General features: G+C 65.8%; 1 protein-coding gene across 1 annotated transcript; it reads right to left on the reverse strand.

Annotated features, from left to right (window-relative positions):
* Positions 1-941: 941 nt before the first annotated feature.
* LOC127025452 (transducin-like enhancer protein 1) lies at positions 942-14,534 on the reverse strand. The gene is made up of 21 exons (XM_050910445.1): positions 14,496-14,534; positions 13,835-13,958; positions 13,009-13,157; positions 12,238-12,301; positions 11,708-11,752; positions 8,287-8,349; positions 7,999-8,073; positions 7,143-7,338; positions 6,624-6,640; positions 6,150-6,257; positions 5,962-6,006; positions 5,534-5,689; positions 5,077-5,206; positions 4,780-4,964; positions 4,629-4,705; positions 4,071-4,320; positions 2,647-2,894; positions 2,250-2,397; positions 2,018-2,168; positions 1,563-1,639; positions 942-1,339 (listed from the first exon to the last, which is right to left on the reverse strand). Exons 2-21 carry the CDS (start codon positions 13,856-13,858, stop codon positions 1,232-1,234), a joined length of 2,316 nt encoding a protein of 771 aa, XP_050766402.1. The 5' UTR covers positions 13,859-13,958; positions 14,496-14,534; the 3' UTR covers positions 942-1,231.
* Positions 14,535-18,549: the final 4,015 nt, after the last annotated feature.

Genomic DNA, 18,549 nt, shown 5'->3' on the forward strand with positions numbered 1-18,549 from the left:
AGGACCCCACCCTCCCTTAGCCAGCAGCGCTGGAGAGGCCTTTCCTACCGTGGCGGAGCCGCTCCTGCCCTGGCTGCCTGCCCGCCACAGCAGCCCCTGCTCTGGCACTGCTGCAGCCGCAGCCCCCGCTCTGGGCTGGATGTGGCGAGCTGCGCCTCAGGGCCGGGCTCGGGGCAGGAGTGCATCGCGGCCGCCACACCGCAGCCGGCGGCACCCTGCTTCCCTGCCAGCCCTTGCCGTGGCCGCTGCCACCGGGCTGTGCTCCAAGGCTCTCAGCAACAGCCCTGCTTCCCCCACAGCAGCTCTGGCGGGAAGCCAGACCGATAAGCCAGCGCCAACTGCAAACATCTCATTTCCTTCAAAAACCGCTTCCTCCAGCGCCGGCCTCTCCCCCACACCCCACAGAAACAGAGGCTGCTCCAGGGATGGCACTGCACAGCCGCCACGCGTCCTTCCCCTCGTGGGCAGCAGTGCTCCGGCTGCGCACAGGACCAACGCAGGGCTGAGCGGAGAGAGGGCAGGCAGCGCCGTCCTGCTGCCGGGCCTCACCACCCTGCCTGCAGCAGAGAGCGGCAGCAAACCTGCCCCAATGCAGGAAAGGGAAAGGAGCGGCCAGCTGCGGCAGCCAAAGGGGATGACGCTACTGCTGCGGCTCCCCTGCTTTCACCCACCCTCAGCTGGCTCCATCCCACAGCCACAGAGCACTGAGGCTGCTGCCCAGGACAAGGCACCGCTGTGCTTTTTTGTTTATTTTTATTATTAAATACACCCTAGGAGGCACAGAGGGAGATGAGGAGAGCACCCATCCTCCCCTGCCTGGCCCAGAGCCTTAACAACAAAAAAACCCAAACCCCACAGCAAGAAGTTAAAAACAAAAAAATCCTCAAAAAAATGAAACAAAACCCCTACCACCACCAGACCCTCCCCCCCAACTCCCCCAGTCCAGATTTAGAAACAAACCAACAAATAAAGAACAAAACAAGGAGAAAGTCCCCAGGAAATTCACCGCGAGCAGCAGCCGCCACCTCCCAGCCCAGCATGACGCCTGGCCGTGGTCCCAGGGCCACCTCCACCCCTTGCCGCTCTCCTCTGGCTCGGATGCCCTGGCCACGGGCTGCACGTTCTTCGGGAAGTCAGCAGCAGGGCAGGTAGAGTCAACCCATCCGTCCACGTGGATGTCCGCCTGTCCACGCTGCATGGGCCCTCCCCGCAGTTGGCACCTCTCTCGCTCTCAGTAAATGACCTCGTAAACCGTAGCTTTCTTGTCTCCTGAGCCAGTCACGATGAACTGGTCATCTGTGGAGACATCGCAGCTGAGGACGGAGGAGGTTTCCTTTGACTGGAGAGAGGAGGGCAGGGGGTAAGTGCAAGAAGCAGCCCCAGAGCAAGGTCCCGCTCCCACCCCTTGGGACTTGGGGCCCCGAGTTGTGCCCAGGGATGCTGCAGGGACGAGTTTGTTTATGGGCCTCATTATTGCTAAGATATATTTACAGTTGGGTTGTACTGGGCAGTCCCAGCTCTGGGCACCCTCACCCAGAGGAACATCTGCGTACGCCCCACACCTGGAAGATGCTGGCTCCGTAGGGCGTCCGCCAGGCATTCAGCAGGTTGTCCTTCCCTGTGCTCACGAACCACTTCCCTGTGGGAGGGACAGAAGGGACAAAGAGGAGCGTTGTGTCACCAAACCAGGCCCACCAGCTGGATTCCTGCAGCAAATCATGCCCAGGTTGTGTAACACAAGGTGGGGACAAGGGGGCAATGCTCGTTAGCCAAGAGGCTGTTTTAAGGAACACAAAGGGGAGTCCTGGGATAACAGCTGAGAGTGCAGCCGCGGGTGTTGCTCCAGGAGGGACGGATGCCCCTTCTCTGAGGGATACCACTAGCATCCACACAGGACCGGGCTGGCTACTGGAGCCAGTGCTTGCCCCCAGTGCAACAAGCCCTGGGACACGTGGCCAGGAGAGGAGACTACATCCCCGAGGCTCCAGAGCCAGGGGGCCGGGAGAGGCGTGCCTACCACAGGAGGCGAATTTGAGGGAGAGAACGCAGCTCTCGTGGAGGTGCAGCTGATACTTGTCCGGTTTGGTGACATGCAGGATCTCCACGTTGCTGCTCTCCATGCCCACTGCCAGCCACTCTCCTGTCGGGCAGTACCCCAGGGAGAAGATCTGGGGAGAGAGACAGGGTTAGGCAGCGGCCCGGCAGGTCCCGGCCGGCCCCGTGGTGCTCCCGGCCGCCCCAGCCCCTACCTGGGAGCTGAAGTCGTGCTGCTGCAGCTGACGCCCTTCCCGCAGGTCCCAGCACCGCACCGTGTTGTCCAGCCCCCCTGTCCACAGCTTGGTGCCATCGTTAGAGATGTCGATGCAGCTGGCACCATCCGTGTGGCCTTGAAACTGCCTGGGAAAGAGGGCGACGGAGAGGGCGAGGGCACGGCTGTGAGGACTGCCAGCGCCTGCAGTGCAGAGCGTGGGCCGGGGCAGCACCCAGCAGTGAGGAGCACGAGATCCCTGCTGCAAGGACAGGGACTGTCCCATGGCCAGGGCTGGACTGCGGGGCAGGGTGGGGACGCCCTGGAGAGGACCAAGGGGTCCCTGGCCTGAGGAGCCCCGAGCAGCCCTGCCCACGCTCCCCCTGCCCCGGGCTCACCTGACCAGGGTCTGGTTCTGCAGGTCCCACACCACGATGTTGCCGTCACTGCAGCAGGAGAAGCAGACTTTGGCGTCAGGGCTGATGGCCAGGGCGTAGCAGGCGGGCGCAGAGGAGGTGAGCTCGGCCTTGATGCGGGGCGTGGGGGCCGCCAGGTCCCAGATGGAGAGGGTGCTGGCCTCCCCCCCCACGATCAGGCTCCGGCCGTCGGGCAGCAGCTTGCAGGAACGGATGTAGTTGTCGCGGTTCTGGGGTGCAGGAAGGAGGACCCCGTTAACCCCTTCCCCTCCAGCCCTTCTGCACCCATCCCAGACTGCCTGGTCATCCCAGGGCCAGTAGCTCATCCTGAGGGCAGGAGCAGCAGCAGTGGGGCAGACCCCCAGCCGCCCTCCTGGGACAGCAGGGCTGGGGCAGAGGCAGCTGTGCAGCCCACCCCATCCCATGCCCAGAGCAGTCACCCCAGCCAGCCCCCACAGGAGCCCCTCAGTTTGTTACTGCACTATGAACGGCCTTGGGGACACCCTCACCCCACAGCACCCCTGCCAGCAGCTGCCTGACACACGGCCGGTCCTGGAGGAGACGAGGGGCAGCCGGGGAAGCAGCTCCAACAAGGCTGAAACAGCCCACAGCTCCGAGCACTAAAACACCATTTTCCCCTGCTCCCGAATTTCTGATGCAGCTTGAAATTATCATGACTCGGTCATTTCCTTGTTTATGCATCTGTATCTTCAAGGCCAGCACTGTCCAGGAATAACATTTGTCAGGCTGCCCAGGCCCCAAGGCCAGCAAGTCGGGGAGAGGACTTGGGTTTGGGCTGTTCAAAGCAGGCACAGGGACTCCGATTCCAGCAGTGCGTTTAAAATAAATCTCAAAGAACACAGGTTAAAAATACTCTCAGGTGATGGCTGTGCCTCCAGCTTGGCTCTGGTGAATTGCTGTGGTCTGACAGTCCACTTCATTTATTTTTAAAAGAAATAGGAGTTCTCCCTCCAGCCAGACTCACACAAGCAAAAGCAGAAGGAAGGACAGAGCTGAATCTGAGTGATGCTTCAGCCCCTGCAACTCTGGCCCGTACAAAGTATCTGGCCGGGGGGGGGGGGGTGGGGGGTTGACGCTGGCAAAGGCTTGTCTTAGGGCAGGTGCTGTCAGACAAAGCAGTGCCAAGGGGTGGGGGTGTAAAGACCCCCCAAAAGCTTGGGACACTCAGAAAAGACGGAGCAGCGCAGGGGAGCATGCTGGCAGCATGGAGCCACCATCCCTCCCAAGCAGCCCCACAGCGCCTCCGCTTAGAAACACACATGGAGACTCCTCGGTGCACATCATCGCTTTCAGATGCCCAACAGGGACCCCAGACCCCCTCTTCACCACAGCGCAGGGAAACAGGGAAACAAGTCACGCCAGAGTGGCGGCGTGCCCCTCCTTACCAAACAGTCCAGCTGAGCCACGGCCGTCTTGGTGCCCGGCTGCCCCACGTCCCACACCTTCACACAGCCCTTGCCCCCGGTGTAGACGTGCCGCGTGGAGTTGCTGATGGTGACAGCGCAGACCACCTCGCCGTGGGTCAGGGTGTGGAGCTGCCGAGCGTGGCGGGGGATGCCGGAGCCGATGAGGGCGTCGGGTGGGAAAGGCACCGGCTGCATCTGCCCGTCGGCGCTGACGTGGAAGGAGTAGGCGCTGGAAAGGGACAGAGCGGTGAGAACCAGCCAAGGATCTTGCATGGAGAGCGGCCGGTGCCACATCGGACCCAGTGTGCTCGACACAGGCAGCATGGTTTGGAGTTGGAACTGTGAGCAGAGTGGCACCCGGTGAAGCCTGGCTGGGCACACGACAGCCTGCCGCTGCCCAGGAACGGGTGCCCCCCCCCGGGCAGTGCTCCCCACCCCTGCTCGCCCTGGCCCACCCATGCCTCCCAGCTTAAGCCCTGCAGGACACCTTGCCCCCTGCCCCCAGTGCAGCCCCCAGCCCAGTGCGGCCCCACTTACGGTTTCCCCGAAGTCCCCACTTGCATGCCGGCTGCCAGCCCTGGGACGCGCATGTGGGGGTGCGGGTCGTAGCCCACCTGGAGGGGACAGCGGGTGAGAGCAGCTCGCACCCCACGGCCCCCACAGCCCCGCAGGGAAGAGGCTCACGCACCAGGGGGGAGCGCCCGTAGCTGCCGGCTCCCACGGCAGCCGCAGCCCCGTTGAGCTGCGGGGACATGAGGTGGAGGCTGGCGTAGGCGCCGGTCCCGGCCATGTCCCCGTTAACCGCGGGGTGGGCTATGCCGAAGGCAGCTGAGTAGGGGCTCTGCACTCCCAGAGGGTTCCTCAGGCCCAGGGCTGTCGGGGGAGAGGCAGCATGAAGGGACGGGGCGCAGGGTCCGTCCTCACGGGGGCTGGCGGGACCAGCACTCAGAGCCACCCACCCAGGCCCCGGCGGGTCCAAGCTCACCCAGCGGGTCCACGGGGGCCTTGGCGGCAGTGGGGCGAAACTGCTGGGCACCGCTGGAGCCCGGGGCCGCGGCATCGCCCTGGGAGGTGGGGGTGCTGGACTTCAGGCTGGGCGTCCCTGCCTTCTCCACCTGCCAGGAACAGAGCGGGGAGATCTGACAGCTGCACTGCCGCCCTGCCAGGGGGTCTCCTCAGGTCCCCCCCAGCAAGCTGGTCCCTGTTCCTCATCCCTGACAACAGCCCAGCCCAGCCAGCGCTGCAAGGTCTGTGGGATGGGACACGAGAGGGGATCTAATGGAGCAGGAGCCCTCCCTGTCCCCCCAGCATTGCCTTCGCCCCATGGGTTTGGAAGCAGGTGGACCCATGTCCAGCAGCTCTGCCAGTCGAACCCAGGCAGCAGGGACGCCAAGCACAACCCCTGACCGAAGCACCCCAGCTGCCCCACGCAACGCACGTACCATGGGCGCATCCTTGCTCCGAGATGGGGACGTGCTGCTCGAGGAGGCCATGGAGGTCGGGCTGAGTGGTACAGCCTCCTTCCTCCCCAGCGGGACTTTCTCTACCCCGTTCTCCCGGGACGAGTAGGAGTGGACACTGTGCGGGGAAGAGGGGTCCTGGGGGGGGAGGGAAATCAGCAGGCAGCAGAGCAGGCAGGAGCGCAGGGATGTCCTGGGCCATGGCAAGCTGGTAGCTCGAGCGAGGGCCAGGCTGGGAGCCTGGATCCTGGGGCTCATCGCTGCCATCAGCGAGGGCTGGTGAGCACGACTCAGGGGTCCCACTGCCACCTCCCCGTGCTGCCCGCCTCTGCCTGTAACAGCCTTTTAGCCCCCGCCTCAGGGAGAGGGACAGGCAGCAACACACCGACCCCAGCCCCCGGCACACTGACCTCATCCACCACCAAGTTGTCTTCGCTTTTGTCTGCGTCGCTGCCCTGAAACACAGAGGACGGTCGGAGCCAAAGGGGCTGAGGCTGCCCTCGCTCCCGCCTGGGAAGTGCCGGAGGCGCGGGCAGCTCTGCTCATCGCCCCGCAAGAGGAAATGGGGATGCCCCAAGCCCCCCAGCCCCAGGCTCACGTAGTCCGTAACGAAGTCCTTCTCCTCCACCTTCCTCTTCTTGCTGCTGCTGCTCAGGTACTCGGAGATGGCTCGTGCCCGGTCCCCGTTGGGCAGTGCCAGGGAGCTCTGGGGCAGGGGGACACAGCATTAGGGGCCGTGAGCCACTGTGCCCAACTCCCAGGACAGGCAGCACCAACACGGGGCTGCGGCTGGCTCCTGGGGCACGGAGGGCCCCAGTGCAGCCCCCCGTGCTGCCAGCTCGTGCTTCAGCTCCTGCCGAAGGAGCGAGGAGGGGGACGCTGCTTGGGGGGATGGCGTGTTTTGCCCACGTGACGCGGGGAAGGGGTCCTCGCGGGGAGTGCACCCACCCACACGGCTACGCCTCGGCCGGGGAGCAGGATCCGTCCCCCACGCGGCCGCCTGCTCCCAGGGTCCCGGCCGGAGCCTGCGCAGCGGGAGGGACATGGTGCAAGAGAAGGAAAAGGCACTTACGGGGCCGGGGTCTCGCTCTGTCGCCGTGGCAACGCGGAGGCGCAGCAGCAGGAGAAGGGAAGGAGGGACACGCTGTGCCACCGCCGAGAGCCCCCCGGGAAAGCTGCCCGCTCCTCCCGCAGGTGCTGGGGTGCTCGTGGCAGGGCCGGGCCACCACTACAGCAGCAGGGTGGTCCTGGGCCCCCACCAGGGATGACACCCCCACCACCACCCCCCAGCACACCCCACTGCCCTCCCAGGAGGTGCTGCTCGGTGTGGGACGTTCCCCACCCAAACCCCTCATGGCCGGCAAGCCCCCCACTCCACCAGCCTGGTCGGGAGCCCCGAGACACCGACAAGCCACCCCCCACCCAGCCCTGGCCCCCACCCTGGGGAAGTGCCCGAGCGGGAAGGGCATGGGGAGCAGAGGCAGCCCCAGGGCCCAACATCACCCGTTCCCAGGTTTGCCTGCCGCCAGGAGGGTCACACCAGACCCGACCTGCCCCCCCCCCCCCCTGCCTCCCGTCCCCCCACGCTCACCCCTAGGCTCGGTGTCATGGACTCCTCGGTCATCTTTGGCGAGGAGCTGGGCCTGGGCTCCCAGCGCCCCCGAGAGTGCCAGCAGCCCCGAGGCGCTGCTGATGCCGGCGAGGCCGGTGGGCTGCATCCCAGAGGGGTGGGGGGTCAGCGGGATGGGAGGAGCGTGGTGCGAGAGGTGCTGGGTCTGGAGCTGGTGCTGGAGAGGAGCAGGAGGAGAGAGCAGAGCCGAAGGGCCGCGTCAGGACGGCTGCCGGGCAGGGGGGGGAAGAGGCTGCTCCTCCCCACCGGCAGCCCTGGGTCAGCCAGGGGACGGGGAGCTGGGTGAGGAGGGGCAGGGCACGCTCCCAGGGTGCCCCCAGCCAAGCTGTGGGGGCCACCACATCCCTCCCGCCGCCTCCTCCCACCCCGCGACAGGAGCTACTGGGGTGGATGGGGGACCCTATGCGTATCGGTACCACTGTACTGCTGCGGTCTCAAGGGAACAGCCGAGGTGTGGGGACGGTGACAACCCCCCCCCTCCACCCGGGCCACAGGGCATCAGGACACAGTGACACGCACCAGCCATCACCCCCGCACCCTGCTTCGACACCGCTGCAGCAGCAGCTGCATCTCCTCCACCCCGAGTACTGCTGGCAGCCCCCCAAACCAGCCTGGCTTGCCCCTCTCCTCCGCCTGACTCAGCCACAGGTGGGAGAAGGCACTAGGGGCAGGGGGCTGCAGCCGACCCCGCTGTGCTCGGGGCACGACGGGTCTCCAGCCCAGGGGATGGTGGGAGCAGGGGGGCACCATCGCCTGCGGGAGCCCAGCACCCCCAGCCAGGGGGTGGCGGGAAGGGGTGGGCAGAGGGTTGACGTACCCCGATCGCCGCGTTCAGGTCGGTCATAGTCACCTGCTTCGCACGCTCCACGGCCTGGACCACCTGCTGCTGGTGCTGCGTGGAGAGAAGAGCGCGTCAGCACCAGGCGATGCCCCCGCTGACTCCTGCAGCGAGCAGGGCTGCGGCAGTCTTGTTTCTTCAGGGAATGGGGCAAAGCCAGCCCCCCCAGCCCAGCCCAAAGTGCAGGGCCTGAGTCCCCCAGCAGGGACGCTCCCTGTGCCCCGAAGGAGCTCTGCACACCCGGTCGGGGTCCGAGGGCTCACCCACCTCCTGAGACAGGAACGGGATGAGCTGGGCGCAGATCACATTGAGCCGCTTCGCGATCTCCGTCTGGCAGCAGAAGAGAGGCAGTGCCCGTCAGGGCAAGGGGCAGAGCTGCCCCCGTGCCGAGCGGCCCCCAACACCGCAGGAGACCCCTCCTGCCAAGGGTGCTCCCCAGGCAGGCAGACGCCCCCTCCCCATCGCCGCCCAAGCAGCCACAGGGTGCTGGCACTTGGCCCCAAGAGCTGCTGCTCAGCACCAAGGAGCAGAAACACCGCGGTGGGGACCAGGAAAGCTCTCCTTCCTAACGCCCCCCCCTCCAAAAACACGAGCCCAGCATCCTCCGTCCCCACCCTGAGAGCTCTGGGATGGCTCCTGCCTCCTCCCTGCCAGGGACATGGAGCCCGATGGCCCACGCCACCAGGGGCCATCCCCAAGCAAGCCCCCAGCCCCGCAGGTCAGGGCCCCGGCAGGCTCCCCTCCGCCCTCCGCACAGCCTCCTGCCGGCACCACGACTGCTAATTGCTGCTCTCCTGGCCCGCAGGAAGCCCTGGAGAGGTGCTCTCCTTACAGCTGCTGTTTTTCTGCAACACTTGAGTGCCACAGGCAATCAGGAGCGCAGAGCGGGGGGAGCAGCGCGCAGAGAGCGAGCGGAGCGGCGGCGTGCCGTGCCATGCTCCCATCGCACCCCACAGCCAGGGCAGGGCCCCCACCGGCCCCATGCTGCACATCCCGAGCTAGGGGAGAGCACAGACATTAAGCCATCCCCGGCCCCACAGACGCGTCCCTGGGGAGAACCCCCAGGGGCTGCGGGGTCAGGCCCCTGCCCCAAGCACCAGCGGGTGACAGTCGGGAGAGCAGACACTGCTCGAGGCAACAGCGGAGACGTCCACGCTGCTCTTTGTCACGCAGAGCTGGGGACCCCACCCCAGCACTGGAGACGGGGCAGAGATCAGCAGCTCTCCCTAAACCCAGGCGGTCCTCCGCTCCTGGACAGGCGGGGGATGCCCCAGGCATGGGGGCTCCAGGTAATGTGCTGTCCCAAGCTCCGAGGAGCTCCCTGCCCACCCCAGTGTGGAGGATGAAAGCGTTACGGAGACGCTTGGGGCTGAGAGGAGGGGGTCGAACCCAGACCCTCTTGTCAGCCCCAGGAGGAGACCAGAGGCTGAAGCACCCCAACAGCCAGGGATGGAGCTGACCCCACGATCTCCCCGCCGGGACCTTGGGCACGTCTCCCATGCCCGGCTGGCGCAGGCACCGCAGTGCCAGGGCGGAGGGCCACAGCGCTGCCCGGTCGGTGTGGGGACACAGACCCAGGGACACCCCATGCTCCCCTCCAGAGCGGCCACCGACTCGTTTTTGCCAGACCCGCAGAGAGCAGAAACAATCCGGCACCCGCCCTCGCTTCCCCTTCCGAGGCAGGAAAAAAGAGAAAGAAAAGAAAGGAAGGCGGGGGGGAGCAAGGAGATTTGGCAGCCGGCAGTTCTGGGAAGGATTTAGCTGTCTCCCGGGGCCAGCAGTGATGGATTCTCTTCCCTAATGCACTGATGGGCAGCAGCTCCTTGGGGAGAGCTGCCTCCAATTCACTCGCACTCGTTAATGTGCAATTTACTGGCACTTTAACGCTCTCAGCATGAAAAATGATGATGCTGTTTGCAGCCCCCCCAGCCACCAGCACCGTCACCTCCCCTCTGGCTCACGGTGAGCAAGTCCAAGGCCAGGCAGATTCGGGGAGGTGGTTTTATAAAAAGCTACAGGCCCCTTCCATGCCAAAAACAAAACAACAATAAAAAATTAACGTCTCCTGCTCGTTCCTGTCTTGAGCCTCCCCTGCCGAGCCTGTGGCTGCCTGGAGAGCTGCACCACCACAGCCAGCCCCCCAGCCCCCAGCCCCATTTCCCTCCAGACAAACCCAGGGCAAAACCTCCCCGCGCCTCGGCCCTTGCCGGTGCCAAAGCTGCAGACGCCAGCACCGCGGGAGCTGGGCGCCCGGGGAGCCTCTGGGGGATGCTCAGCCAGGCACAGCGAGGATGGAGGCAGCACCGCACCACGGCACTACCCTGCCTTCGCCAGCAGCCACGGGGCAAGTGCTTCTTCGGGGCTCCCGGGGCAGCCAAGAGCGCTCAGGACCCCTGCCCATGCCCACGAGCAGCGCTGGATTTGGGGGAAGGGGAGGAGAGACAGCAACCCGACCTCCCCACAGCAGCGATAACCCACGGCTCCCACGCAGGCAGTTCCCATTTTTCACACAATGGCCGCTGGCTGTCAGAGCAGACTTACGGGCCCTTGTTAAAAGTGCAGACAGCTCGCTGGCGGGCAGCCAGCGGCACCTGGGACTGGCAGAAAACACAGGCCTGCGAGGGCTGGGGGAGAGCCGGGGAGGTCTGCCGGGCGGACCCTCGGCATCGCCCCTCGCAAGGGCAGCTTCACGCCTCCTTCTCGGCCGGCTTGGCACGGCGGGGATGGCGGCACGGGCGCGCCGCGGGAAATGAGGAGAGCGGCAGAAACACCCACCCGGCGAGCGCAGAGCTGGCGAGAGCGGCCGTCAGCCTGCCCTGTGCCGGGGGGCCGGGGGCCGGCACCCCCGTGCCGCCCGCCCGAGCCGGCTCCCGCGCAACAGTTGGCGGCGGCGGGGCGGGAAGGAAGGAGGCTGTGGCTGCAGCACGCCTCACCAGGCTCCTCCGCAGCCTCTTTAAAAATAGATGAGAAGAAACCTTCTGTCTCAGAGCAGCTGGTGACCCGGAGCGCGGCACAGCGGGAGGAAGGGAGGGAGGGAGGGAGGGATGGGGAGGCAGCAAGGGGGAATGTGCAGCCCCGAGCCTTCGGGGAGCCCACCCTGCACCCACGCCCCAGCCCCCTCCTTCCCACCTCAGGATGCTCCTCGGCCCCGGCCCCGAGGCGAGCTGCCCCCAGGGCCAGCTGGCACCGGACAGTCGCAAAGGCAGCGAGCCAGAGCTCGTCACCCTGCCCGTCACCCTGCCGTGACGCTGCAGCACCCCTTGCCCTGCGGGAGCCAGTCTCCTCCACGACAGTCCCCAAGCGGCTGCTTACAACTGGCGTGAGCGGCCGTGCAAGCACAAGTCCTCCACCGCTGCTCTCTCCCCACTGCAACAAGCACATCGCGACCCAGCCAGGAACGCGCACCCTGAACGCAGCAAGCAAACGGCAGCTCACACCGGAGTGCACACGCGTGTGCAGAGAGCTGAGGAGACAGACGAAGGCCATGACGCAGAGCAGCACAGAGCTCCCAAAGCACAGAGAAGGGAGCACATCCCCCACAAGCACAGCCCTCCCTGGGCGACAGCAGGGAGTGACATCCCACGCTTTCCGTGGGAAGGGATGACCCCGAAGGGCCCAGACGGCAAGGCGGGGACGGGGAGCAGGGACAGGGGAGCTGGGACAATGCTCCCGTCCCACCCAGACTCACCTGTTTGTGCATCTCGATGTTCAGGCCGTAGGACATCTCGTAGTACTGCGAGGGAGAGAAGGCAGCATCAGCACGGCTGCGGAGCCAAGGGGCACTCGCAACCAGAAAGTCCTCTCCGGCGCTGGCGTGTGGGGTCAGCCCGGCCACAAACGCCCATGCTGTGGCCAGGCCAGGCAGAGAACACGGTCCCCAGCTCCTCTCCCGGGAGCAGAGGTCTCTCCAGCACACGGCCACCGACCGCAGAACGGACACGGTCCTCCCAGGGCTCCCACTCGCTGCCGGTGGGAAAAGAGACAACCCGCACGGGAGTGGCTTCGCCACCACAAGCTGCGACAGCAAGCCCTGCTCAAACACCACGGCTCGTTTTGGGGGAAAAACAGACAGTAACAGCCACAGGAACCAGATCTCAGCACCTGGCCACACAACCCAAACGCAAGGGGAAGCCAAAGCATCCCAGGGCTGTGTGTCCTTTGATGGTTCAGAAAAGACACCCCCCGCCGCCCTCCTCCTTTCAGGTGGAGCTCACTAACCATGACATAATGACGCTGGATTTCTGTTTTTTCTGTTGCCAGCTTTTCACATTCTAACTTCAAGCTGTAAAAATATAGAGAAGAAAGAGAGAGGGAAGGAGGGAGGGAGGGAGGGAGAGGGAGAGACCCCCTGGTCCCCCCAGAGACAAGATCTCCTGGGCTGGACAGAGCACAAGCCCTCCCAGCGCACCACGTGCTTCAGCCTCCTGCTCTCAGATTCAATCCCATCTCCCAGCACAAGCCAAGAAAATCACCTGAAAGAGGGTGGGAAGGGGCTGATAAAGAGGAGGACAGCAAAGGGATCCGGTGTCAGGGAGCAATGTGCACGGAGTTTTAACCCCCTCCCCAGCATCTGCTTCCCAAATGGAGCGAGCTGCAAAGCCGAGCTGCATTTCAAACCTTGCTCTGCCCAGCACCGTGCGGGGAAGGGGAGGTGATCCTGGCCAGCAGCAGGGGGGATCAGGGGGACTCCAGCTCTGCTAAGTGGCGGCTCCAGCTCAGCCCAGAAGCCAGGCCCTGGAAGCCAGCACCCTCATCCTGGGGCTTTTGGCAGGAGGAGGGCGAGCTTCCCCCTCAAACAGCGTCATTTCAGGCTACCAAGGTGGTGCTTGGCACAGCCGACCTCCAGATGGACCAGTGCCCGCAGCAGCATGGGACGGCGCTTCCCGCCAGCCCGCACTGATGCCCAGTGCCGAGGGGGAGCCTGCCTCTCGCCAGCGCCAGTTAAGTGCCCAGCGCCTTGCTGGCACGCGAGCTCTGGCAGCTTCTCACCTGTGGTATTGGTTCTGCAGGAACTGGAATTCCTCCTTGATGCGGTCCAAGGTCTCCGGGTAAGTCAGCTTGAGGGACTGGGGGGTGCTGGGGATGGCACTGGCAGCGACAGCGGCTCCCGAGGCAGCGGAGGGTGCCTGGAGATGGGCCTAGGCAGAGGAGGGGACCCCCAGGGTCATTGCTGCTGACCCAGCAAGGCTCGCGAGTGCCCTGGGGGTTTCCTGCACCCAGGGAAGAGGCTACGGGCACGTCTGGGAGAGCAGCACACGGAGGAGGCGGCAGAAAGAGCTACCGCAGAGGAAACTGCTTACAGCCGGGCACCAAGGGCAATCGTTCTCCACCTTTTCAGCACCGGTTCAGCCACTGAGCCAGAAGAGGAGGATTAACAACCACGACGGGTGGCACAGAGCGTGCAGCCCATGCGCGCAGAGCGTGCAGCCCCCCGGCCCTCCCGCCCAGCCTCGGCCCCGGGGGTCCGTCCTCGCCCGCGTACCACACAGCAGAGCTTCCCGCCGGCTCGTCACCAGTCCCACGGTCACGCCCTGACCGCGACCCAGCTTCCAGCATGTCATAAAACCCAAATCCCCGCAGCCCTGGGGCTGAGCCAGGTTTGGGAAGAGCCACACCACTGCTCCTGAGCGTGCTGCGTGCCGTTGGAACAACTTTCCAGGCCAAGGCCGACACCTCCCGCCCCCCGCACGGCGAGGCAGGCGGCGAGCCCGGCTTAGGGGCGCGGGGCCGTGCCAAGGGCCAGGCCAGCGCGGCCACCACAGCACCATGTGCTCGCCCGTGGGCCAGAGGGGACGAGGCCAAGCCACGCGCTCACCGAGGGCCGGTTCTGCGGGAACATCTTTGGCACCGGACAGGCCCGGGATCCCTCTCGCCGCTCCGGGCCCCGCTGCAGGCTCAGGATGGGGGCCTGAGGACACGTCCCAGCTCCGGATCGGGCCCTGGGAGACAGACGGGGAGTCACTGCCCGGCACTGCCGGCTCACGCGGCTGGCCGGGGCGCGGGGCCCTGCGGGAGCCACAGCGGAGCAGGGCAGAGCCCCGGGGACCCGGCCCCGCCCGCAGCTCCCCCGCGGCCGCCGGGACCCGGGACCCCCACACCGCGCGCCCCAGCCGAGCCGCTCCGCATCCCCGCGGGGACGGGGGGGCCCCGGAGCTCCTTCCGGGCGCGGCGGGACCCGCCCGCCGCAGGACACACACACACACACCCCCCCCGCCGGCTCCCCGCCCCGTGCGCGGGCTCCGCCACCCCCCGGCCCCGCCGCGGGCACGGCCCAGGCCCGCACCCCCCCGCCCCCCGCGCCGCGCAGACAATGGCCCCGCCGCCGCCCGCAGCAGGTACGGCCGTGGGGAGGGACCGGCCTCGCCGCCGCCCCCCCCAGCCCCGAGCGGGGCCGGACCCCGCCCGGCGGGAGTCCCCGAGCGGGCCCGGACCGGCGCGGCGGAGAGCGGACCGGGACGGGACGGGACTCGACTCACCGCGATGCTGGCTGCGGGCCCGGGCGCACGCCCCTGTGGCGGGCCGGGCCGAGCCGAGCCGAGCCGAGCCGGGCCGAGCCGAGCCGAGCCGCACCGGGCCGGCGGCCCCGCCCCGCCCCGCCCCGCCCCGCCCGGCCGGGCCGGCGCCCCCGCCGCGGCAGCCGCTCTGCGGAGCGCGATCAATGAACGAGCGCCAGCGCCAGCTCCACGTGGGGCCTGGCCCGTGCGGGCAATCGCCCCGGCCGCCAGCCAATGGGAGCGCCGCGGGAGCGGCCCGCCCCCACGTGGGGCGCGCGGAGCCGCCTTCCCATTGGCCAGCCGGGCCGGCCGCCGCGGAAGGTGTCAATCTGGGGAAGGCCGAGCAGCCAAAGAAGAGGCGGCGCGGGCGGGGAGCGGCGGTTAACCCGTGCGGTGCCGGGCGGGGAGCGGCGGGCCGGGCCGCGGCGGGGGCTGCACCCCCGGGCCGCCCCCGCGGGACCCCCGGCCGGCGGGGCACGGCCCCTTCCCAGCCCCGCGGGGGGACAGCCCCCCGCCCCCCCCCCCCGGCACCGCAGGTTCGCCCGCAAACCGGAGCCGTGAGGTTTGCGCCGCCGGCCCTGCCGCCACCCCTTCCCGGTCAGGCAGCGCTCTGGTTTTGGGGCTTTTTTCTAATAAACGCTAAACACAAGAAGTCGTGTGTGTGTGTGTGTGTGTGCGTGTGCGCGTCCCTTTTTTTTTTTAATCAAGAAAAGGAAACGAAACCCGAAATCCTCCCCTGGGGCTGCAGGTCTCGGCTCACCGAGCATTCCCTGCGTCGTGTGATGGCGGGGAGCGGCAGCATCCCTCTCCTCCCTCAGCTCAGGTGCCGGCCTGGGAAGGGGTCCTGGGTCCGGCCCTCTCCCACGGCCCCGTGAGCCCCCTTCCCACTCCCCTTTAGGGACCCCCACGCATCCCCCCGCCCGCCAGCAAAGCAGTCTGGCACCCACCGGGCCCAGAGGTGGCTCTGCCAGCACCCCGGCCCCAGCTCCCTGCCGTTGCCCGCCCCACAAGGCAGCTCTGGCAGCCCCGGCAGCCACGCAGGATGCTGCTCCGGGAGGCCCGTTGCCCTTGGGAAAACTCGAGCATGGGTGGATACTTGAGCTGGAGAAAGGGACCCCCACGTTGCCAGCCCACTTGCCCTACACCAGCCCCAGTGCCCCCATCCAGTGCTGCCCACCCTCCTCCCCAGAGCCCCCCGTGTTTCCAGCCAGCAGGCTGGGGTCCAGACAACCCACTGGGTTTTTCTCGTGGGTTTTCTGGTGTTTTTCTCCTTTCAGGGGGATCGTTTGTTGTTCGACATTTTCTGCTGCCTGCAGGTCAATCCGGGCTTACACAGAGCAGGAAATAAAACATTTGAAGAGCAGCAGCTGTGAGGGGTCAGCCTCTCCTCCTGTTTAACCTTAATCCACGAACAGGCTCAGCCCCTTTCCTCCCCACCACGGCTCTGTCCTCTTGGTCCCGTCGCCGTTCGGGAAGGCAGCGACGCCATCGGCCCGTGGGACAGACCCATCCTTACACCAGAGCGCACAGCCACAGGCTTTCCAGGATGATCAAAGTGACTCCTCTGAGCAGAATGAAAAGCAAACCCAGACGCTTCCCCAGCCCCTTTTCCTTTGCCCAGATGGTGTTTGTCCAGAGAGACATCAGCTCTGGACATCCTGCAGAGTTAAAATTTGCTGTTAAATGCACCCCTTAAACCACCTGAGTGTGGCATCTGCACAGCCTTCCTGCGCCCAAGGGGGACCGTGTTTAAGGGCTCACCTCTGCGGATTGCCTAGAGTGGAGACAGCACAAGGCTCTGCATTTACAACAGGAGGGGGAAAATCCAACAGAAAGTGAATTATCCCAAAACGTACACAGCTGCACACATAAACACGCGCATGCACAAGTCAGGAAACAAACGGGGCGATGGGGAGGAAAAGCAACAACCGAAACGTCCAAGTTTGATCTGATTTTCACGTTTGGTTTATTTGCAGCCATTTGGCATCTCCGGGACACCCCCGTGATCCCAGACCCCCTCCGGCTGAGACGGGGCTGGGGAGGTGGGTTTGAACTTGCCTTTGCCTCTGCTCCCCATCACCATTGCACCGGAGCGCGTGGCCGCTCACGCCGGTTCCTAACGCGCCGCGGGGCAGCGCTGGCGGGGTACGCAGCAGGGGAAGGAGAGCCCGTCCTCGGGGACGACAACTCGCCTCCAGGCCCTGGTAGAAAAGAACAATAATAATAACCTCAACAAAACCACTGAAATAGAGCGTGACTGTGCAAAGGCCACCCTGCACGTGCCCGGAGGGCTCAGGAGTCCCAGAGCGATGGGCTACGCTGTCCCCTCGGGCTGTGAGCAGGATTTTCCAGCCATGAGCCGAGTCCTGCTGGCTTCACAGAGCCAGGGACCACCCCCAGTCCCCCCGTGGGAAGGCCAGCCCGTTTCACCCCGTCTGTCCCCCGGCAGTCCCAGCATTTTCTGAGAGCAGCTGCTGTCTCAGATGGGAGATCTCCCGTTACCCCAGCTCCGCTGAGGGGAGCCAGGGAGGGAGACCCCCCCTCTCTGGAGTTGGAAAGGGCTGGGGATGCCCCCCCCCTTGCTGCACCCACTCTTGGCCCCGCACCAGCGACCTGTGGGGTTTGTGCTCTGTGGAGGGAGGGTGGCCGGGGAGGAAAAGCGGCAGAAGAGCAGTCTCCCAGCCCTTATTATATTTTAAAATGTAATAACAGCACAACGTCTATTTTCGTAGATGGAACAGATAATTTCTGGAAGAGGGCCATAAATCTCAAAGGGAGGGGAAATAATTTGGCCAAGGTCATGTTAAGGCAGCAAGAGTGTAAAAGGGAAAAATATTAAAGTAACAAAAAAAAAAACAGTTGAGGGCTGGACTGAGGCGCCATCTCTGCCCCAAGCCCCCTCCCCTGCCTGGGAACCCCGTCCCCTCTGCCCTGCCACTTCCCAGCATCACCCCACGGGGCCGAGGGGGCTGAGAGGGGCGCGAGGGGCTGGCTGGGTGAGAGAGGCCGAAGGAGCAGAGGAGAACAGAGACCCCGACGAGCGGCCCCCGGCAGGACCCTGGTGCCCTTGCTCTCAGGCGGCCCCTTCTCGCAGCCCCCTCGAGTCCCTCTCCCCTGGCTGCGGCAGACCCCGCATGCTGTGCCATGCTCGGGGAGCCCTCAGGCGTGCCAGGGCGTGGGACCGGGGACAGGCTCGTGCCCCTGTGTGCTGGGGGAACGATGTGCTCGAGGCAGCGCTGGGCTGTCACAGGGGGAACTGGGCTCCCCCCCAGCTGCACCATTCCCCAACGTGGGGGCATGATGGCGGCAGAGCTGGGCAAACGCCACTGCAGGACTGACGAGGAAGGCAACGAAGCCACCGGCAGATCCCCCTGCCCTGCCCCTGCGGTCTCTCTTGTCCTTGCCCGCTCCCAGCCGGGCAGCGGCAGCCCCTCTGTCCTGTCCCAGGCCCAGGTGCCGGGGCTCTGACAGCACCATCCGTCACCACCGGCTGCCCGCACCGTCCATCCCGCGCAGAGGCAGAGCAGGCGAGGGAGAGGCGCAGGCTTGGCAGGGACAGACCTGCTCGCGCCGTGTGGGTCATTTCTTGTCCAGCAGCCAGCTCTCACGCAGCAGCTCCGAGAGGCAGAGACATGCTGGCAGCAGGGTGATCCCTGCCATAATGGAGAGGGACCTGCAGCCCCCAGTGGCCTCGCAGTGCAACTCTGGTTTGGTGGGAACGTCATGGTAGGAGTGGGAAAGGAAAGGACCCCAGGAATACCCACCTCATCCGCCGTCGTGCCGGTGAGGCCTTCCCCTGAGCAAGAGCCAGGGCCGGTGGGGAAAGGCCAGCCATCCCGTGGCAGGGCTGGCATTTGGCAGCCCCATGCTTCCAGAGAGCACGTCCCTGGCAGCGCCGCATCTCCGCGCGGCTCCTGGCAAGCGGCAGAAAACAAACTGCTACTTGTACCCTCTGGCTGCTTCTCCAGGCTTGGCTGCCAGCTCCTCCATGCCAGAGCGGCTCTAGCAGGGCCGGGGTTACGCAGTGGGGAGGGCT

The sequence above is a fragment of the Gymnogyps californianus genome, chromosome 24 (genome assembly GCF_018139145.2).
Source record: "Gymnogyps californianus isolate 813 chromosome 24, ASM1813914v2, whole genome shotgun sequence".
NCBI classification, from domain to species: Eukaryota; Metazoa; Chordata; class Aves; order Accipitriformes; family Cathartidae; genus Gymnogyps; species Gymnogyps californianus.